The sequence below is a fragment of the Camarhynchus parvulus genome, chromosome 1, assembly GCF_901933205.1.
Source record: "Camarhynchus parvulus chromosome 1, STF_HiC, whole genome shotgun sequence".
In the NCBI taxonomy this organism is placed as follows: domain Eukaryota; kingdom Metazoa; phylum Chordata; class Aves; order Passeriformes; family Thraupidae; genus Camarhynchus; species Camarhynchus parvulus.
In genome coordinates this window covers 93,924,743-93,940,976 of record NC_044571.1, presented here as the reverse complement: position 1 = coordinate 93,940,976, position 16,234 = coordinate 93,924,743, and the positions used below count along the sequence as shown (strand labels likewise).

Genomic DNA, 16,234 nt, shown 5'->3' with positions numbered 1-16,234 from the left:
CATCCCATTTATCCCAGCTGCTCCTCACCTAGTACAATACGAGCATGGACATCTCTGCTAATTTCTGCTCTCTCTCCATTCTCTGCAGTACATTCCAGCCAGCAACAACAACACTCCCATCCATGGATTTTACATCTACTACCGCCCCACTGACAGTGACAATGACAGTGACTACAAGAAGGACGTGGTGGAAGGTAGGAGAAATAGAGAGACTGGTCCCACCACTGTTCCCTGCTGGAAGACAGCACAGCCAAAAGGAGCCCTGTGCACAAAAGGCAGTGGCTGTCCAGGCTGCTTTACCAAGCACTGTTGCAGAGTTGGGCCAACTGCCTGTTCCCTGAGGAAGTTAAGAGCTCCATGTGTTTGTTTCCTCCTCAGGAGATCGGTACTGGCACTCCATCAGCCACCTGCAGCCAGAGACCTCGTATGACATTAAGATGCAGTGCTTCAATGAGGGAGGTGAAAGTGAGTTCAGCAACGTGATGATCTGTGAAACCAAAGGTAAGTGGATTCCCAGGGCAGCTCTGTCTTCCCTGCCTGCAGCTGTCGGAGCACAGCAGGGCAGGAACCATCCCTGCCTGACAGTGCATTACCCAAGCTCCAGTGAAGTGGTGGAGGCAGCACTGGAGAGAAGACAGACACAGGGTTGTCCATGCTGTTGATCAGTGTGCCCAGTCTGTGCTCACCCCTTGGGCAGAGTCCATTGCTGTCCCTCAGAGCAGCAGTTACCTTTTGTTTGCCTATCACATGGGTGGTGACTGGAAGCAGAAGGGCTCACTTTCCCTTGCTGTGCTGAACTCCATGTTGCACTAGAAGCAGGCCCCATGTTGTCTTCAAAGCAGCTGCACTGTCATGACAGGAACAGCGTTAAGTCTAAGTGTGTGCTATGGAGAAGCTATTTTGGATTTGCTTTTGCTTGAGCAGTCCACAAGCAGATCTGGCAGAGCTGTGAGCCAAGCACAGAGGCCTTGTCTGTACTGCCATATGCATCAGCCTAGAATTCCTGTCATCCAGCAGTGCTTCTTTAAAGCCACCATAGAAGTCTGGCTGCTCCACAGCAGCATTAACATCCCTGGACTGCTGTGCCATCTGCCATGTCTCTAACATTCTCTCTTCCTTCCACAGCTCGGAAGTCTCTTGGTCTGCCAGGTCGTCTTCCACCCTCCCCAGTGCCCCCTCAGCAGCGTCCCCCACTCAGTGGTGGGCACAGTGGCCTGGGGACAGGAGCCATGGTGGCCCGGTCCAGCGACTTGCCATACTTGATTGTAGGCGTTGTGCTGGGATCCATCGTCCTCCTCATTGTGGCTTTCATCCCCTTTTGCCTTTGGAGAGCTTGGTCCAAGCAGAGTAAGGGTTGTTTCTTGGGGGCTGATTTACAGGATATGGTTTGCCTGTGGATTAAATCTGACCCGGGGTGTAGTTGCATCAAATACCCAAAATGTGAGAGAGTTCTGGGAAGCAGGGAAGGGATGGACAGAGGGCAAGTCTCAGATGTCCTGTGGAACCCCATAAAGACAAAGGCCACTGTTTGTCCCTCGTCCTGCTTGCCTTGTTGCAAAGGAACCTCTGGGACTAGGGGAAAGGGCTCCTTTTCACCATTTATCTCCAAGAGTGCTTTGGATGCCAAAATAGCTGCCTGATAGGACAGCCTAACCCTATACATGCTGAGCTTCAACAAGCTTGACTTTACCTCTAATTTTTGCCTCAGACTTTCTTTTCCTTCCCTCTGCAGAGCAAACCATTGACATGGGCTTCCCAGGAGCTGGGCTGCTGGTGTCATCCTGCCAGTACACCATGGTGCCTCTGAGAGGCATCTCTGCTCCTCGTGCCAATGGACATCCCTTTGCTAATGGGCAGCCCTATGCCAGCAGGGCACATCTGAATGGCATCTGCACCTCTGCAGGAGTGGGTTATGCAAGCACCAAGCCCCGAGATTACAGCCCCGATGAAATGCCACAGGTGAGTCCACACCTGGAATCAAGAGCTGGTTTGTCATGAGCTGGAGGCCACACTTGCAGTGAGAGGGCTTCTCCAGGCATGGCTGGCACACTTTGCAGCATGTAGAAGTGGAAAGGCTGGCTTCCCAAAAGAGACTTCCCCTTTGTAGTGAAGTCTGAGGCATGGGGGGAACAGGAAGGACTCCAAAACACAGATGAAGGGGTGGTTTCTTGGGCCAGGTGCCTCTTAAGGCAGGAGGAGGCAGTGAGAAAAGGCGACTCGTATGGGACAGTTCCTGTGTCCCCTCAGCAAAGCTCACAGGGACTGACAGTGCTGAGGACTCTGTCTGTAAAAGGGTAAGAGGCAGTGCCAGAGCTGAGACTATAAATTGCTTATCCCCCACTCACTCAGCGGTAAGTGTAAAGTGAGTTTTTCAGTGCTCAGTTTCACTGCCCTCAGTAGCAAAAAGAAACAGTTTCAGCTTTTTCTGCCTTCTGCTGTAAGAGCTTCAGCGGTCTGCCCCAGGGCTCTGACTCACAGATCAGCAACTGCCTCTTAATGCTGCTTCGTGCCAGTGCTCTGCTAAGAATCCTTCTCTCCTTCCAGTCGCACGAGGAGACCAACGCCTTGCTGCAGGCAGGAGTGCTGCAGAATGGGAGTGCCCAGCAAGACTACCAGCCCTCCAGGTGAGTCCTGGCCTGTGGAGAGAGAGGGCGGAACAATCTACTGGGACCCATAAGACTACATCCTCACAGAGGCGTGCCATCAATACACTCCTATCAGTCCCAGCTCTTGAGAAACAAATCCACGCTCCAGCACTAGGACACCTTTGTCTAAATTCTCTTCACACAACTCATTCCTCTTAGGATTTCAGGAAGGAATAATTTAATTGTAGAGGTGGCCAAGACCTACTCCCCTCTGTCCCCTTTTCCTCCTCCTGTTTCTAAGTGGGAGACTGAAAAGCAGGATGAGAGAAGCAAACATCTGTGATTGATGCTGATAAACAGCTGCCCCAGAATCTGCCCTCACACAAAGTGAGTGCTTTGTGTCTCACTGTTCAGACATTCTTCATTACCGTGCTCCCTGTGAGGCACTATTCCTCTCAGCTCCTGTGGCACTGGCCAGCTGTTGGGTCATGGATACCAGGTCTCACATCACCTCATTCCCATACCACTGGTACATCCCAATTTCTGCTCTTCCCTTCATTTAGGAATGCTCTGTGTCACAGCATTGATGAACTGGCTGACACATAAGTTAGATCTTTCAAGGAGGAAAGCTCTGTAAACAGCACTAAACCTCTTTGCTTGCTTCCCCAGATTGCCCAGCTCCAGAACAGAAGACAACTCTTTCCTCTACAGTCTCCCAGATGACTCCACTCACCAGCTTCTTCAGCCACAAGATGATTGTCCTCACCTTCAAGAGCACTTTGTTGGCCTCCATCATCCAGTGATAGGAAGCAAAGTGGGAGGGCCTAGCCTGGATGCTCGACGGGATACCCTCTTCCACCAAGGTCAGTGGTTTGGGAAACTCCATACCTCCTGCATCTCATCATTTTAGGCTGCTCTTGAGGGGAAATCTCACTGCACAGCCTTTCTGTTGGCTTGTATTCAAGTGATATGAATCCATCTCCCTAGGACCTCATCCATTGATCCACCCCTGTAGTGCAGATCAAACTTGTTTTGTGTGATCATGGCATCAAATTCCCACACAGACTTTCAGAATGCAGATCTTCCTCTTTGATCAGAGTACCCCTCCTCAAAAAGTGAACTGTTGACTTGAAACCTTCCACTGCATCTCTGTTTCCAGTGTGCATTGTAATAATTTCTTGCTCCTTTCCCCCTCAGGAAGCCCCTGCTGCTTAGGGCTGGTGCCAGTTGAAGAGGTAGAAAGACTAGACTGCTGCCAGTCCAGAGGAGATCTCCATGCCCAGAATCCAGTGATCACATCTTTGGGTCAGGACCTACCAAGACATCTGAACAGCAGCCCTCCACCACTGAGACCCTTAGAGACTCATCCTCCCACCAGCTAGGGACAAAGCTGCCTTTTGCAAAAGACTTATTCTAAAGAGAAAAAGAGAAAGGGTATTTATTTTTGTATAACACCCCTATTTATATATTTATGCACTTGTATATAGATGTATATGTGCCTTTTATAATGCTATGGAGACAAAAGGCATCCTCAGCAAGGTCAAAGGGAGGACCCAGGAAACAAGGCAGCAGCTCTCAGTGGCACCATCACAGCACACAATGGAAACAGCTGGACAAGGGACACTGCAGGACATGGGTCCAAACAGAGCTGCCAGCACCCTCTTGCAGCGAGGGTTTCACAATAAATAATGCTGCCTAAAAGGTCTTTTCCTTTCACCCACAGGAAAAGTTTGTTCCAGGAACACGCTCCTGTGAATGAACTGGAGTTACGCACTCTGCCTAATCAACTTAAACAACCTTTCACATACACGCCATCTGCAGCTGCCTATCTGTAAAGACAAATCCACGCTTTAACATCTAAAATAAAGGCTTTAGTCTTTGCTGTGCCTGGCTCTAAGCTGATTCCTCACACAGAACGAGCCTTTTCTTTTTTACTTGCAGACATACAGCAAGCAGGACATCTGGGGAAAGGTGACCTTTTCCTGCAGTTAGTTTTCCAAATAGACACTGGTGATGCTGAGTCTGGGGTCTTGTTCCCTGTCTCCAGCTGAGTCTCTGGGTATGTGGCCACCCAGCTGGCACTGTATGTCCTTGTCCTTTGTTAGGCAAGGGATTGGTGCCAGACAGCCCCTCGCCTGGGGCTCCAGCCATTTCCTACCTCCCAGGGCACAACCTGCAGCTGCACAAGAGCTCCCAGCACCAGGTGTATTCCTCAGCAGGGACCCCCTGTAAGGGTAGGCTGCACGAGCACCATTCACACACTTGTGCTGGGACTAGCAGGAAGTTCTTGTGCCTGGCTGGGATATGGCTGGAGGCCTGCTGAGTGTACACCAGACAGAGACACAAAGAACTGTGGCAAGAGGTGGGAAATGGAGAGGAACAGCAAGAGCAGCTGGAGGTTTTTTAATTTATTCAATTAAAAATTACCATCTCAGGAGCCTTGCATGGGAAGAACACAACCCCTCCACCCTGGGGATGAAGGAAGGTTTCACAATCAGGCAGGGTAAATGCTGTAAATGATCACATCCTGCCACCACACCAAATGAGAGAGGCAAAAAAGAGCAATACCTGGAAACATACACAGCTTGGCCCTCTGACGGATCAGGCAGCTGCAAGCCAGTGGAATTACGGCCTGACTTTCCATTGTTACACCCTCCTCCTGCCAGCAAATGCCATGTCCTTCCCTGAGGAGAAAGACCCCTTTGCTTTCTCCTGGCCAGCAGCGTGTCTCTGGATTCTTCAGTTAGCAGAGCAGGGCCACTGCTGCTCAACAGTAACAAATGCTTGCTCGAGGCAGACTTCTTTTACCATTTTTGAGAATAAATATTTGCCCCAAGGAAACTTCAAACCAGCTTCCCACAGCCACTTGTTTGAAGATAGACACAGACATAATACACACACATGGACGCACACAGCGCACCTTGTCCAGTGCAACCCTCTGCAATGAACTGATAACAGTATTTAGTAGTTTTATTTGCTATTTTTTATTCCAAATATGTTGCTACAGTCATATTTTGATGGAAAAAAACCATACATCTCTTTACAACTAAACCCCCGGATAGCCAAAACAATTAACTGTGCACTTCCGGGCATGACTGCTGCCACAGTTAATTCTAAGGGTGACTAGTTACTATTTCTGAGCAGGGAGTTTGAATCTCAGAGTCTTGTGCTAAAGCTTGTAGAAAGAGGCACCCACCTTTTCTGCTAAGGAAAGCAAGTTCTTTTACATCTCATCTACTCTGCCCTGGCTGATTTCCTCTCTCAGAAGGGCCACCTCACAAGTCATGTGCATGAGCCGTGACTCCAGCCGGGCTGTCTCTTTGATGTCAGCACTTCGGGTGCCCTCAAATTCTCCACCCTGTAGATAAAAGAAAATGGAGAGGAAAAAATTGGCTCCTAGAAAACATGGAGAATGAACAGTGGAAATTTATTTCAAACAGGGAAAGTGAAGCTTGCCAAGAACCAGGACATACCCATGACTTTTCCCCACCTTAGTCAGAACTATGTGAAAGACTGAAGGTTCACTAACTTAGACTAACTCCCTGGTACAGAGCAATAAATCCACTTCTCATTGTAATGCTGTTACATGACTGTAATATGACTGTTTCCATGTAAACAAAGGAATATTCTTTTAATTCCTTCAAGGCATATTTTAATTAGAAATTAGTTCATTTCAGTCTTAGAAAGTAGCAAAGTAAGAATTTGCAGAGATCGTAAGGTATGGAGCAGCCATTCCGCCTGTCCCACTCCTAGCCCAAACTGCTGACTGCAGAGCAGGATGTGAGACCAGGGAGCTGGGGAGGGCCAGATGATCACTTACCTATTTCTGAACAGTCCCAAACCTGCAAGCACTGCAGTGGCTACAAGGCTCACCTGACCAGTTGTCAGTAATTCCAGTTCAGTTTCAAGCTGATGCTTTTCATGGCAAAACCTGTTCAGCTGGTGCAGCTTGCTGGTGTTTTCCCTTGTCAGCTTCGTTAGCTGATGCTGCAGGGCTACAATTCTTTCCTAGAAAGATGTAAAAAGTTGATCTGGGATGAGAGAGGACAAAAAGTGTGGAGTGGGGAAGAAGTTCTAGGCACAATGTAAATGTCACAGGTAAACAACAGACTAGTCCTGCCACACCACCTGACAGGACCTGACACACAGTACCTTTAGTGCAGTGTCATCTTTTCGTTTTTAATATATCTAAATTACAAATGCCTAAGTAAGTAAAGCAGTTAGGCAAAAGTGTGAGAAAAAGAAAGCTATTAGTACATAGTATTTCTGTACCCTCCTGTGCTCTTCTGTAAAGGCAGAAGTGAGTGCCTCAAGTAAGCGTGTTGCCTGCTTGCACCACGGCAGCTGAGCCTTAGGCCCCACCAAAAGAAGACATGAACTTTTCAGACTGCACAGATTAGCATCCCAGGCATGAGCCAGAGCCTGCCCTGTATTCAAAGTCTCTCACCAAAGGCACTAAGAGAAGGCAGGAGGTGCTGAATGCCACCTGAGAACCAGAGAAAAGCACTCTGCAAGAGCTTCATGTAGGGAATGAAGTAGGACAATGTGTTTGAGGAAAGCAAAACAGAGAGATTAACTACCTCCATGAAAAATAGGATGTGCACCAGCAACTGGAGCAGAGGTAGCAATGATGATGGGAAATTGGAGTTGAACACTATGGTCTATTAAGGACAAGTGAAAAAAAATCAAATATGAGCAAGTTGACAAAAGATTTTAGTGTAACTTTTCAGTCCCCAGGAAAACAAAGCCTTAACAGATCATCACAACACATGTGTCTTCCTCCTCTTTCTGCTGCTTACCTCCCATTCTTTGAGCTCCACGAAATGCTCATACTCTTTCTCCATTATTCTCACTTTCATCTGCTCCATAGGTATATTAACAGAGTGTACTTGAACTGCTTCAAAATCAACCAGCCGACCAAACTTCTCCATCATCAGGTTATTGCACCTCTCCTCCAGTCCTAACAGAGGGACATTGGCACAAATGGCAGCATTGTCATTCACTGGTTTACAAGAATTTCTGCCTTATCTCAGCTTTTTGTCTGAGCCCTTTGGTATTTGCTCTGTAATAAATAATTCACACAAAACCACACAGAGCTCACAGCTGAGTCATGCCCCTTGTCCTTGCCCATGATGATGCCTGTGTGGTCACTAAGCCGGTCCTAGTAAACCACTCTCACACCACAGGCTGTATAGGGCCTCTGCAGGTCTGGTGGTGCTAGACACAACTTTGGGTTTGCCTCTTGGGAAACTTTTTTGAATTTTCTTCTTCAGATGTTCCAAAGGGGAGGAAATTATCAGAAAAAGCTTATGTATCTTTGGAGAAACTACTTTTATCCTAGAAGTTCTGGTTTACAAGCAGAAATAGCAAACATGTGTCCAGACTTCCAGTGTCTCATCGTAGTCAGCTCTACTTATAACTAAGTTCCCAAATTTGCACAGCCTGATGACTCTGCAATGCTGGAGAACCGCTACTCCATCAAAACAGTCCACTTGATCTGTTCTGTTTTCTGCACTTACCCTCTGTAGCATCCGTGCAAGTATAGAGCCAGATGTGGTGAGTTACCCACAGCCAGTGAGACGACAGAAGGAACATTAGCAGTGCTGTATTGTTCAGAGTCTCTGTTACTCACCTTGAATCTCCATCTCCATCTCCTTTTTCTCCTGGAGAAGCTGCTTATGTTGCTCCTTGGCCTTCTTATGGATGTCTCTTTGCATTATCTTTTCATTACGTAGGTCCACAATTCTCTTCTGCAGGTACTGCAAGGACTGATTGGTAAATACTAAAGTCTGGGAGAAGTCACGGGGCATCTCCCCATCAACCAAGCACTGCACCTGCAAAAGCAGCCAGAAATAAGCAAGGCTGGCTTTACTTACTAAAGGCAATGGAGATGTCTCTTTATATAAAATGTGTGAGCAATAGAGAGTGAGTGAGGTGGGCATGGGCACGACTCTTTTTTTAGGCCAGGGAATTGAGTGAATGAATGCACTATATCCAATCTGGCATTATTGAACTGGGCAGAATTCCCATTAATTTCAATACTTTTTGGGGATTTTTTTATTTGTTTTTCTGGGGAGGTGTTTCATTTTTTTCCCCCGGGAGAATATCAGTAGGTATGGACCTGAAAGAGAATACCATGCCAAACCTATACAGCACTTGAAGACTATGCACATTTCAGCTATAGGTCAGCCTGCCTGTCCTTCCCTTATTTCTGTCAGTTCAGGAGAAGGGGAAAAAAAAGGGAATTCTAGAGGAAATAGCAGCATGAAGTTCAGTTAATGGCACTTCTTTCCCAGGAGACCATAGTGAATCAGGAACTAAGAGCCCCAAAGAACAGTAACACCGTTGTTTAGTTGTACACAGGCTACTCTGCATGTGTGGATGTGCAGCATCTTGAATTACCTGATGGAGTCTCAAAGGCACAACTACATCCAGCTCATTCAGTTTGTGCAGCTTTTCCCACTGAAAGGCCTCCAGTTCCCTGTTTGTTCTGTCCAGACTGGTTTCTATTTCTTTTGCCTGCAGAAAGACAAATTGTGCACAAACAAAATCCTGTGATACTTAGAATACACAAGGCAACAAGGTTCTGTTAGAGTTCCTGATCCAAACGGAAAAAAGTATATAAAAACGTGCTTTTTTTAAACTACATATAATAGGTGAGTTTCATAAGCAAACCCAAGGGTTATCTACATATATTCAAGCAAAATTCTAACCTGAATACCTCTGCACACATGTACACTTGCGAATGTCTCCTTAGAGCTGCCCTGTATGTATCAAGAGACAGCTGCTTTGTTTAGCATCTAAAACACTTGTACATCTACAGAGCCTGCAAGATAATTTTTATTGTGTTATGCCTGGAAATGCTTATTGATTCTGCATGAGAAAGAAACAATTCAGACTCAAATGTCATGCCCCAGGGTGAAAATGTGGCAGCTGGCACTTAGGAAAGCCTTTAAAAACTAAAAAATGTTGTATGTTAAGCAGGCTTGATGGAACATTTTTGAGACATAAAAAGTGCAAGACTTGCACAATGCTATTTCAGTAGCACCCTCTCTCTTCCAGATAACCCTTCAAAACAAGATGTTTTTTAATCAGTAGAAATCAAATTTCTTAATGAATGCAGGAGTTCAAACAGGCAAAATGGAGAATTTGCACCAAAAATTTATTCAGCGATTACCCATGACAAAGAGCAATGGAAAATAACTAAAAGCAAAAGAAACAGATGGAAGAATAGAATTTTTATGCATTTATTTTAACCTGGATTTGTGTTAGAGTAAGTACTCTTCAATCTCTGTTCCCATACACACACACAGAGGATAGGCCAGACCACACCATGTGTTTCATCTGAACCAGAGAATCTAGTTCCTGCTGCTGCATGAGGTTAGACAGCTGGGAAGGAACTGACCTAAAGCCTGGATCCAGTCCCATGAAAGCTAAGGTTGGACCAACTTGATTTACTCTTTTCAGGAGAACAGGTGACCCATGTCAAGCTGCCTCCTGCCTCTGTGCTACCACAGATATCTCTTCCCAAATGGAGGCCTCTCGGAGGGTTAGGGTTCTGTTTTTAAATCTTAGACCAGCACTAATCACTAGCACTACATTGAACATGCTGATGCTTTCTGAGAAAACACTAAAATACCTTTATGGCCAAGGCATTATATTCCTTTTTGAGGTCAGCGGCAGCTTTCTTCTCCTCTTCTAAAGCTTTCTCAATGCCTATCCGCTGCTGCCGGAGCTGGATGGTGTTCAGGAAGAGATCCTCACTACAGCCTGAGAGGGAAAGGGTCAAAGAAGAGCTTACGTTCACTGTGACTACTCTGGAGTTACTGAGTAGAGCTGGTACCTTCTCATGCTGTGCACATTCCCAGCATTCCCCCTAATAACACCATGGCTTTGGTTCTCTAGAGCTTCCTTCTACATAAACCCATGGGCCACATGCCTCCATGAATGGGTGAATGTCTTGGATGGATCTTTCTCTTCTTTACATTCAGTCAAAGCAGCTTGTTTCCAGAAGTCAGATTAAATGCATCAAAGCCAGCATTAAAGGCAAGTGCTCAAAAATTAGCCTTTGTAAGCAATGCAGTTCCAGTAGTTAATACATGTTGCAGTAAAATCTTCAATTATGTGCACACATAGTTGTTTCTCCATAGCACCCTTCACTATAAATTATGAACTTCCTGTAGGAATCATTTATAGCTCTACTTGTAAACAAAGCTGTATTTCATAGAACCTGTGTCATGGTAAGGAAGATCTGTGAATTTCTATCTAATTCTGTGATTTCAGTAATGCTTAGCAAATGCATAATTATGCCCAAATCAGCAGGCATAATAATAAAAAAGAGAGCCCATAACGGCAAAAAAAACATCCACATAAAGAGACAAATATGAAGACACTAATGCAACATGTAATTACCCTATTAAATTAGCAATTCAGACATTTAAAGTAAGAAATAAAAATCTTTATTCCTTCCCAACATTCCATTGAAAAATGAGATGAACAAGGAGTTAATAAAAAAATTCAATTTCTGGGAATGACTTTAAAATCCAACTTAAAAAAAAAGGGAAGGCAAACTGTTGGTAAGTTAGAACTTGAAAATGAAGCAGTGCTGTTACACGGTCATTGACATATCACTCAAGGATTAAAAAAAAAAAAAAATCTAAATTAGCTAAGCTTGTACAAAAGAAAAGGAGGGAGAGAGGTTGACTGCCTTTTTTGAATGCATAAATGAAGAGGATTCTGCAAAGTAAAGCTACTAACTTTTCAGAGCAGCCCAGCAACAGGCAATTGCTGCATAAATCCACGAGGTGGTAACAAAGAGCTTCAATTAACAGCATGAGGATCCCCTCAGAATTTTCCTGAACAGAGAGGGATCCAGCCAGGCCACGCAGCTGGTTTCCAGAGAGCACCTACAGCCTTGCCACTGCTCCAATCCAAAGAGGAGACTTTTCTCTCCAGATAACAGCCATGAAATGGTGAATGCTTCTTTACCCAAAGAATTAATTCTTAGTGCTTAGCTAAGTTTTATTTTTCCAAACTTTTTAAATTAGGGTAGTCTACACTACCAGCAGTTTTATTGTCTTGACCAAACTTTCCCAGGGAAAAATGCTGCACACAGAAGGGGTACACACATTCCACCCCTTCATGACTTTACCATGCAGTGAATAATTTTAAAAATCTGTGTTTTCTTTTCAAACACATGATGTTGCCCCTAAAGCTAAACAACAAGTTATTAAGACAAGGAAACAACATCTTAGGTACCTTCTGGGCAAACTGAGTCATCAAAGACTATGCTTTCAGATCCACCATTTTCTTCATCAGTCTTTAAGTCAGGCTTTTCATCATCCTCCTCTTCATCCTCATTTTGTTCACCTGAAAGAAACAGGCACTGGCTTGCAAAACGCTCCAGACTCACCAGCTATGCATTATGCCAATGTGCTGGTGAACACAAGCCAGCAACCCATGAAAGATCACTCCGGTAATATATGAATCCAGGCCCCTTGTGCCTATTGCTTTGATCTGATATGATGTTTTCACAGAAAGGAAAAAGAAAAAAGGGAAAGAGAGAGAGAGAGAGAGAGAGAGAGATCACCTAGTAGTAGTACAGGCACAGATGCATGTTTTTGGGACTTATCTTCAACATATTTTCTCTCTTTATATGTGTTAGGAACTTAAACAGCGTGGGTTTGCCATTCTACCAGAGAGATTAATCAACCAAGCAGAATATGGATGTTGCAGTGTGATGTAAGGCTATCCGTCCAATGGTTATCTGTGTTAATAACAGTGGAATTCAGAGCTAGGAGTCTACCTGCTGTCTGTACCCTTCTGTGTCCTCATTTTGTAACTGATGAATAAAAAAGTGAGCTTTTGCTAGGAAAAAAAAATTGGAATTAAATACCAATGCAGCCGGATGGAACATGCCTGGACTCGTCTGGCCCTTGCTGCTTGACCAGGGGCGGCAGCTGAGGTGTTTTCACCTCAGAGACACCTTTGGCTGGCTGGATGCTGCGGCTGGGCGCCTGGGACAAGTCCAGGCATGCAGGAGCTCAGGTTTACCCCTGGCAGAGAGGCTTCAAGGCAAGGTGAAGGAAAAGGAGTCAGTTCTGCTGAAGGTTTTCGATCCAGAGCTCTATTCCTGGCACACAGGCCTCTGAATCCAGCAACAGCTCCAACAGAACCACGTGGTTGCTGTGTCTTTTAACCCCAGGGAGAGGGGAGGGAAGGGGTAGGATCCCACCAACCAGGTAAGGAGGGGGAAGTCTCAGGGTACAAATGACACCTGGATGGCCCAATGTCCCCAGGGCTGAGAGGCATCTTTTGAACTTTGCCAATCAGACGACACCCTTTCTGGAATGCCAATATTGATGGACAGCACTTAGCAGGGGCAAGGGAGGGGAAGGGAGAGGTTATTGGCACGCCTGGGGAAAGAACCGGGATGACTGAAACAGGCTATTACATCACACCGCAACATATGGAAGCACAAATCTGTCATAAAACATCACCATTGTCTGCACTTTTTGCTAATCATGTCCCACTGGAAATCAAAAGCCATGTCAGAGAGAGCACAAGTATTTTAGCTCAGTAGGACTCCCTAACTTTAACAGCTTAAAACTGAGTCACTAAGATGAATGAAATCCTTTTGTAATATGTTTAGTCCTGTGATTAATAGATGATTGCAGATTAGGTTTATGATCTCTCATTAGTCAATGGACAGATTAAAGCAGAATGTCACAAATGTGACAGACTAATCACTTATCCATAGCATCCATAGCTCCCATTGGTACAGCATGGGAAGCACCTATTTAAAGCTATGCCTCTTCCTCTTACCAACTATCAGTCCTCGGTACTGACTTACAGAATGTAAATTGCAGGAGCTGTTATCAGACCAACTGCAGTCATGTTAGAAACTGAATTACATCATTGTTATCATTCAAGATGACAGCCACAGAAGACATTGTCAGTCTATAAACAAATCTGGGTAGGTTTGACCTACGAGTTTTTGAACTGACTGGAGTGTTGTGTGTACTCAGGGCTCCAGCTAGACCGAGAGACGGGTACTTGACCACACGGAAATATGTATAACAAATCCATAAAGCAATAAGAACAAAATCTCAAACCTGCTTTTCTTCTTACTTCTTCTTTTTCCACATACTCAACTTCCTTCTTTAAAATATCAGTCAGAACATCAGCAAATTCATTGTTTTCTCCAAGGGATGCTTCGAAGCTGGCATAAAGAGCTTTCTCACGTTCCTCAAGCATTACAATCTCACACTTTCTATCCTCTATTTGTGCAAGGTAGCTCTTCAATTTTGACTAAACAAGCAAAAATCTATTTCAGTTAAAAGGTACAGCCCATGTGTATGTATATAGGATGCATCTGTGAAGATCTGGAAATGCAAAACTTGTCTTTCTCTCTTGATTAAACCCATGGTTCAATCAAGCATCGTCTAGGAATATGTTCTTAAAGTATGTGATTAGTGACTTATGACACATTATAAAGGATCTATTAAAATACAGATGTTAAGATTATTAAAAATTAAGTATTGGAAGTTAGAATGTCACTTTAGGACACGAAACAGAAAGACGCAGACACTGGATTTTCCAAGGCAAAAAAAAAAGACTTTTAATTTTTGACTCCAACATGTATAGATTTCTAAAAGTGATAGTGGATTGGAGCGTGACAGTGACACTGTCACCCTCCAATGAGACTGGATAAACTAACAGTCTATCAAATTTCTTTTCCTCCATAAAAGAATGCGAAACAATAAGTTATTTACATAAAGTGTGCAAGAACGTTCATTACAAGAATGTAAACATCAGAAGGCTTAGAAAAACTTAAAAAACAGGGTGACATCAGAAGTGACCATCCTATTAGGCTGATCATCAAGAGTTTCTTGTTTTTCAAAATTTAGCACTAGTCACTGGATTGGTGCTAAGACAAAGCCAAGGGATGCCACCATTTACTTTATGGTTTACTTTTGTTTCAAGCCATGCACTAAGGGTACTGTTAAATTTAAATTAATGGTACACGTGGTCTACTTACATGTATGTCCTCCTGTTTATTGATGATGGCACAAATTTGCTCCTCAAGAAGATCCTCATGTATCTCAAGTTTCTTCAGGATAAGCAGCTCTTCACAGCATGTGATGCAACGCAGATCAGCACTTTTCATCTGCACATCCATCTTCAGTTTCTTGTGCCGCAAAAGGCAAAGTTCAGCATCAAAGTTGATCACCAGTGTGTTGATCTGGAGCAAAGTAGCGTGAAATCAGGAACAGGAAAAGTATTTCCAGTGCAGTTAAACATGCAAAGCTAGAAAAGGGAGCAGAAGGGAAAAATTCTGCCAAATCAACAACTAGAAATGCTATTTCATAGAGAGTAGTGATGCACTTTGAAAGACAAAGTTAATCCCAAGTCTTTGTCTTTGTTCTCAGCATAATAGTAAAAGAATCACCAGGGCTTCACAGGAATCTTTCACTGCATCCCCTCCATCCCTGAAGTATACTTTAGTCTTCAGAGAATGTTTTGGAGTAGTCTGTAGTTTACAGTAGTTTCTATAACAATCCCAGATGCATCAATAAATAACCCTTCTGTCTTGACAGACTTCTTTTGAAAAGCTGCCAGCTCTTCACTTAGACATTTACAGCAAAATAAGTACTAGCAGCTGCTAACATTAACTTACCGGGTGTGTGATGTTCACAGCAGAATTTGGGTATTCCCTCATAACCTTCATACACATAAACACAAGGGTGTCTGTGTTGAGGCAGACCAAAGAATCAACTCCCAGTAGCAGATATTAGAGGAGAGATGCTAACAAATGGAGCAAACAAGTGAACAGTGGCATACCTCTGCTATACAGGTCTCTTAAACTCTGACTTAGGTGCATCCTGAGCTTGAAGCAGTATATTTGTGTTCAAAAGCTTTGAATGGATTTTTTTCCACACTATCAAATTATAGCTTCCCCCATGTTCTAGCACTGAGTTCCAAAGCTTAGCTAATTGTTGGATAGGAAAACTATTTTCACTTGCATGCTTCAAGCTTTCTATGTGACCATCTCATTTGATATCTCTCTTTCTTTTAAGACACGATTCCTACTCTCCTTTTCTATGCTATTCAGAATTTTATCACATCTCTAAAACCATTTCAGTTGCCTTTTTTGCAGGCCAAAGATACATTATCCACTTACATGTACCTTTTAAAGAATCTTTTCCATGACTAAGCATTTTGGTTACTCTCTTTTGTACCTTTTCTAATCCTACAAAGTAATTTTTAGACCAAAAAGTTGACACTACAATTATTGAAGAGCTGAGAACATGAATCTACAAAGTTGTAGTGATGCTGCTTCTTAACTCTGTAATTTTTCAAGTTATGTCTAACATTTTACTTGTCTTTTTTTCCCCCTTTTTTTTGGCCACTAAGATCACAGCTTCATGCCACAATCAGTGAGAAATCTAAGATATCTTTCAAGTGATAATAGTCAGAACACAGGTTATAGTTATGGATTTATACTGATTTCCACTGTAAATTTGCAATAGTTAGCATTTTCCGGGACAGTAGAAAGGCAAGACTAGTTGCAATCCTGAGACTGAAGGGGTTTTGGTTTCATTTATGAACCTGTGGGATTTTTTAATCTGACAAAAATAACTTTCCAT

At 44.0% G+C, this 16,234-nt stretch overlaps 2 protein-coding genes across 3 annotated transcripts in view; one reads left to right on the top strand and one right to left on the bottom strand.

Annotated features, from left to right (window-relative positions):
- Positions 1-4,469, top strand: part of BOC (BOC cell adhesion associated, oncogene regulated) — a 54,239-nt gene extending 49,770 nt beyond the window's left edge. For both annotated transcript variants that reach the window (XM_030961359.1, XM_030961350.1), the window contains exons 13-19: positions 89-194; positions 379-501; positions 1,126-1,347; positions 1,733-1,959; positions 2,545-2,624; positions 3,255-3,448; positions 3,783-4,469. In XM_030961359.1, the coding sequence (XP_030817219.1) occupies positions 89-194; positions 379-501; positions 1,126-1,347; positions 1,733-1,959; positions 2,545-2,624; positions 3,255-3,448; positions 3,783-3,967 (1,137 nt within the window). In that variant the 3' untranslated portion in view covers positions 3,968-4,469. The remainder of the gene's footprint in view (positions 1-88; positions 195-378; positions 502-1,125; positions 1,348-1,732; positions 1,960-2,544; positions 2,625-3,254; positions 3,449-3,782) is intronic.
- Positions 4,470-5,808: 1,339 nt separating this feature from the next.
- CFAP44 (cilia and flagella associated protein 44) overlaps positions 5,809-16,234 on the bottom strand; it is a 39,130-nt gene continuing 28,704 nt past the window's right edge. Inside the window, exons 26-34 of the mRNA XM_030947611.1 lie at positions 14,626-14,829; positions 13,700-13,895; positions 11,844-11,954; positions 10,225-10,355; positions 8,988-9,104; positions 8,218-8,419; positions 7,385-7,545; positions 6,459-6,593; positions 5,809-5,943 (exon numbers count right to left, since the gene is read on the bottom strand). Coding sequence (XP_030803471.1) covers positions 5,809-5,943; positions 6,459-6,593; positions 7,385-7,545; positions 8,218-8,419; positions 8,988-9,104; positions 10,225-10,355; positions 11,844-11,954; positions 13,700-13,895; positions 14,626-14,829 — 1,392 coding nt within the window. The remainder of the gene's footprint in view (positions 5,944-6,458; positions 6,594-7,384; positions 7,546-8,217; positions 8,420-8,987; positions 9,105-10,224; positions 10,356-11,843; positions 11,955-13,699; positions 13,896-14,625; positions 14,830-16,234) is intronic.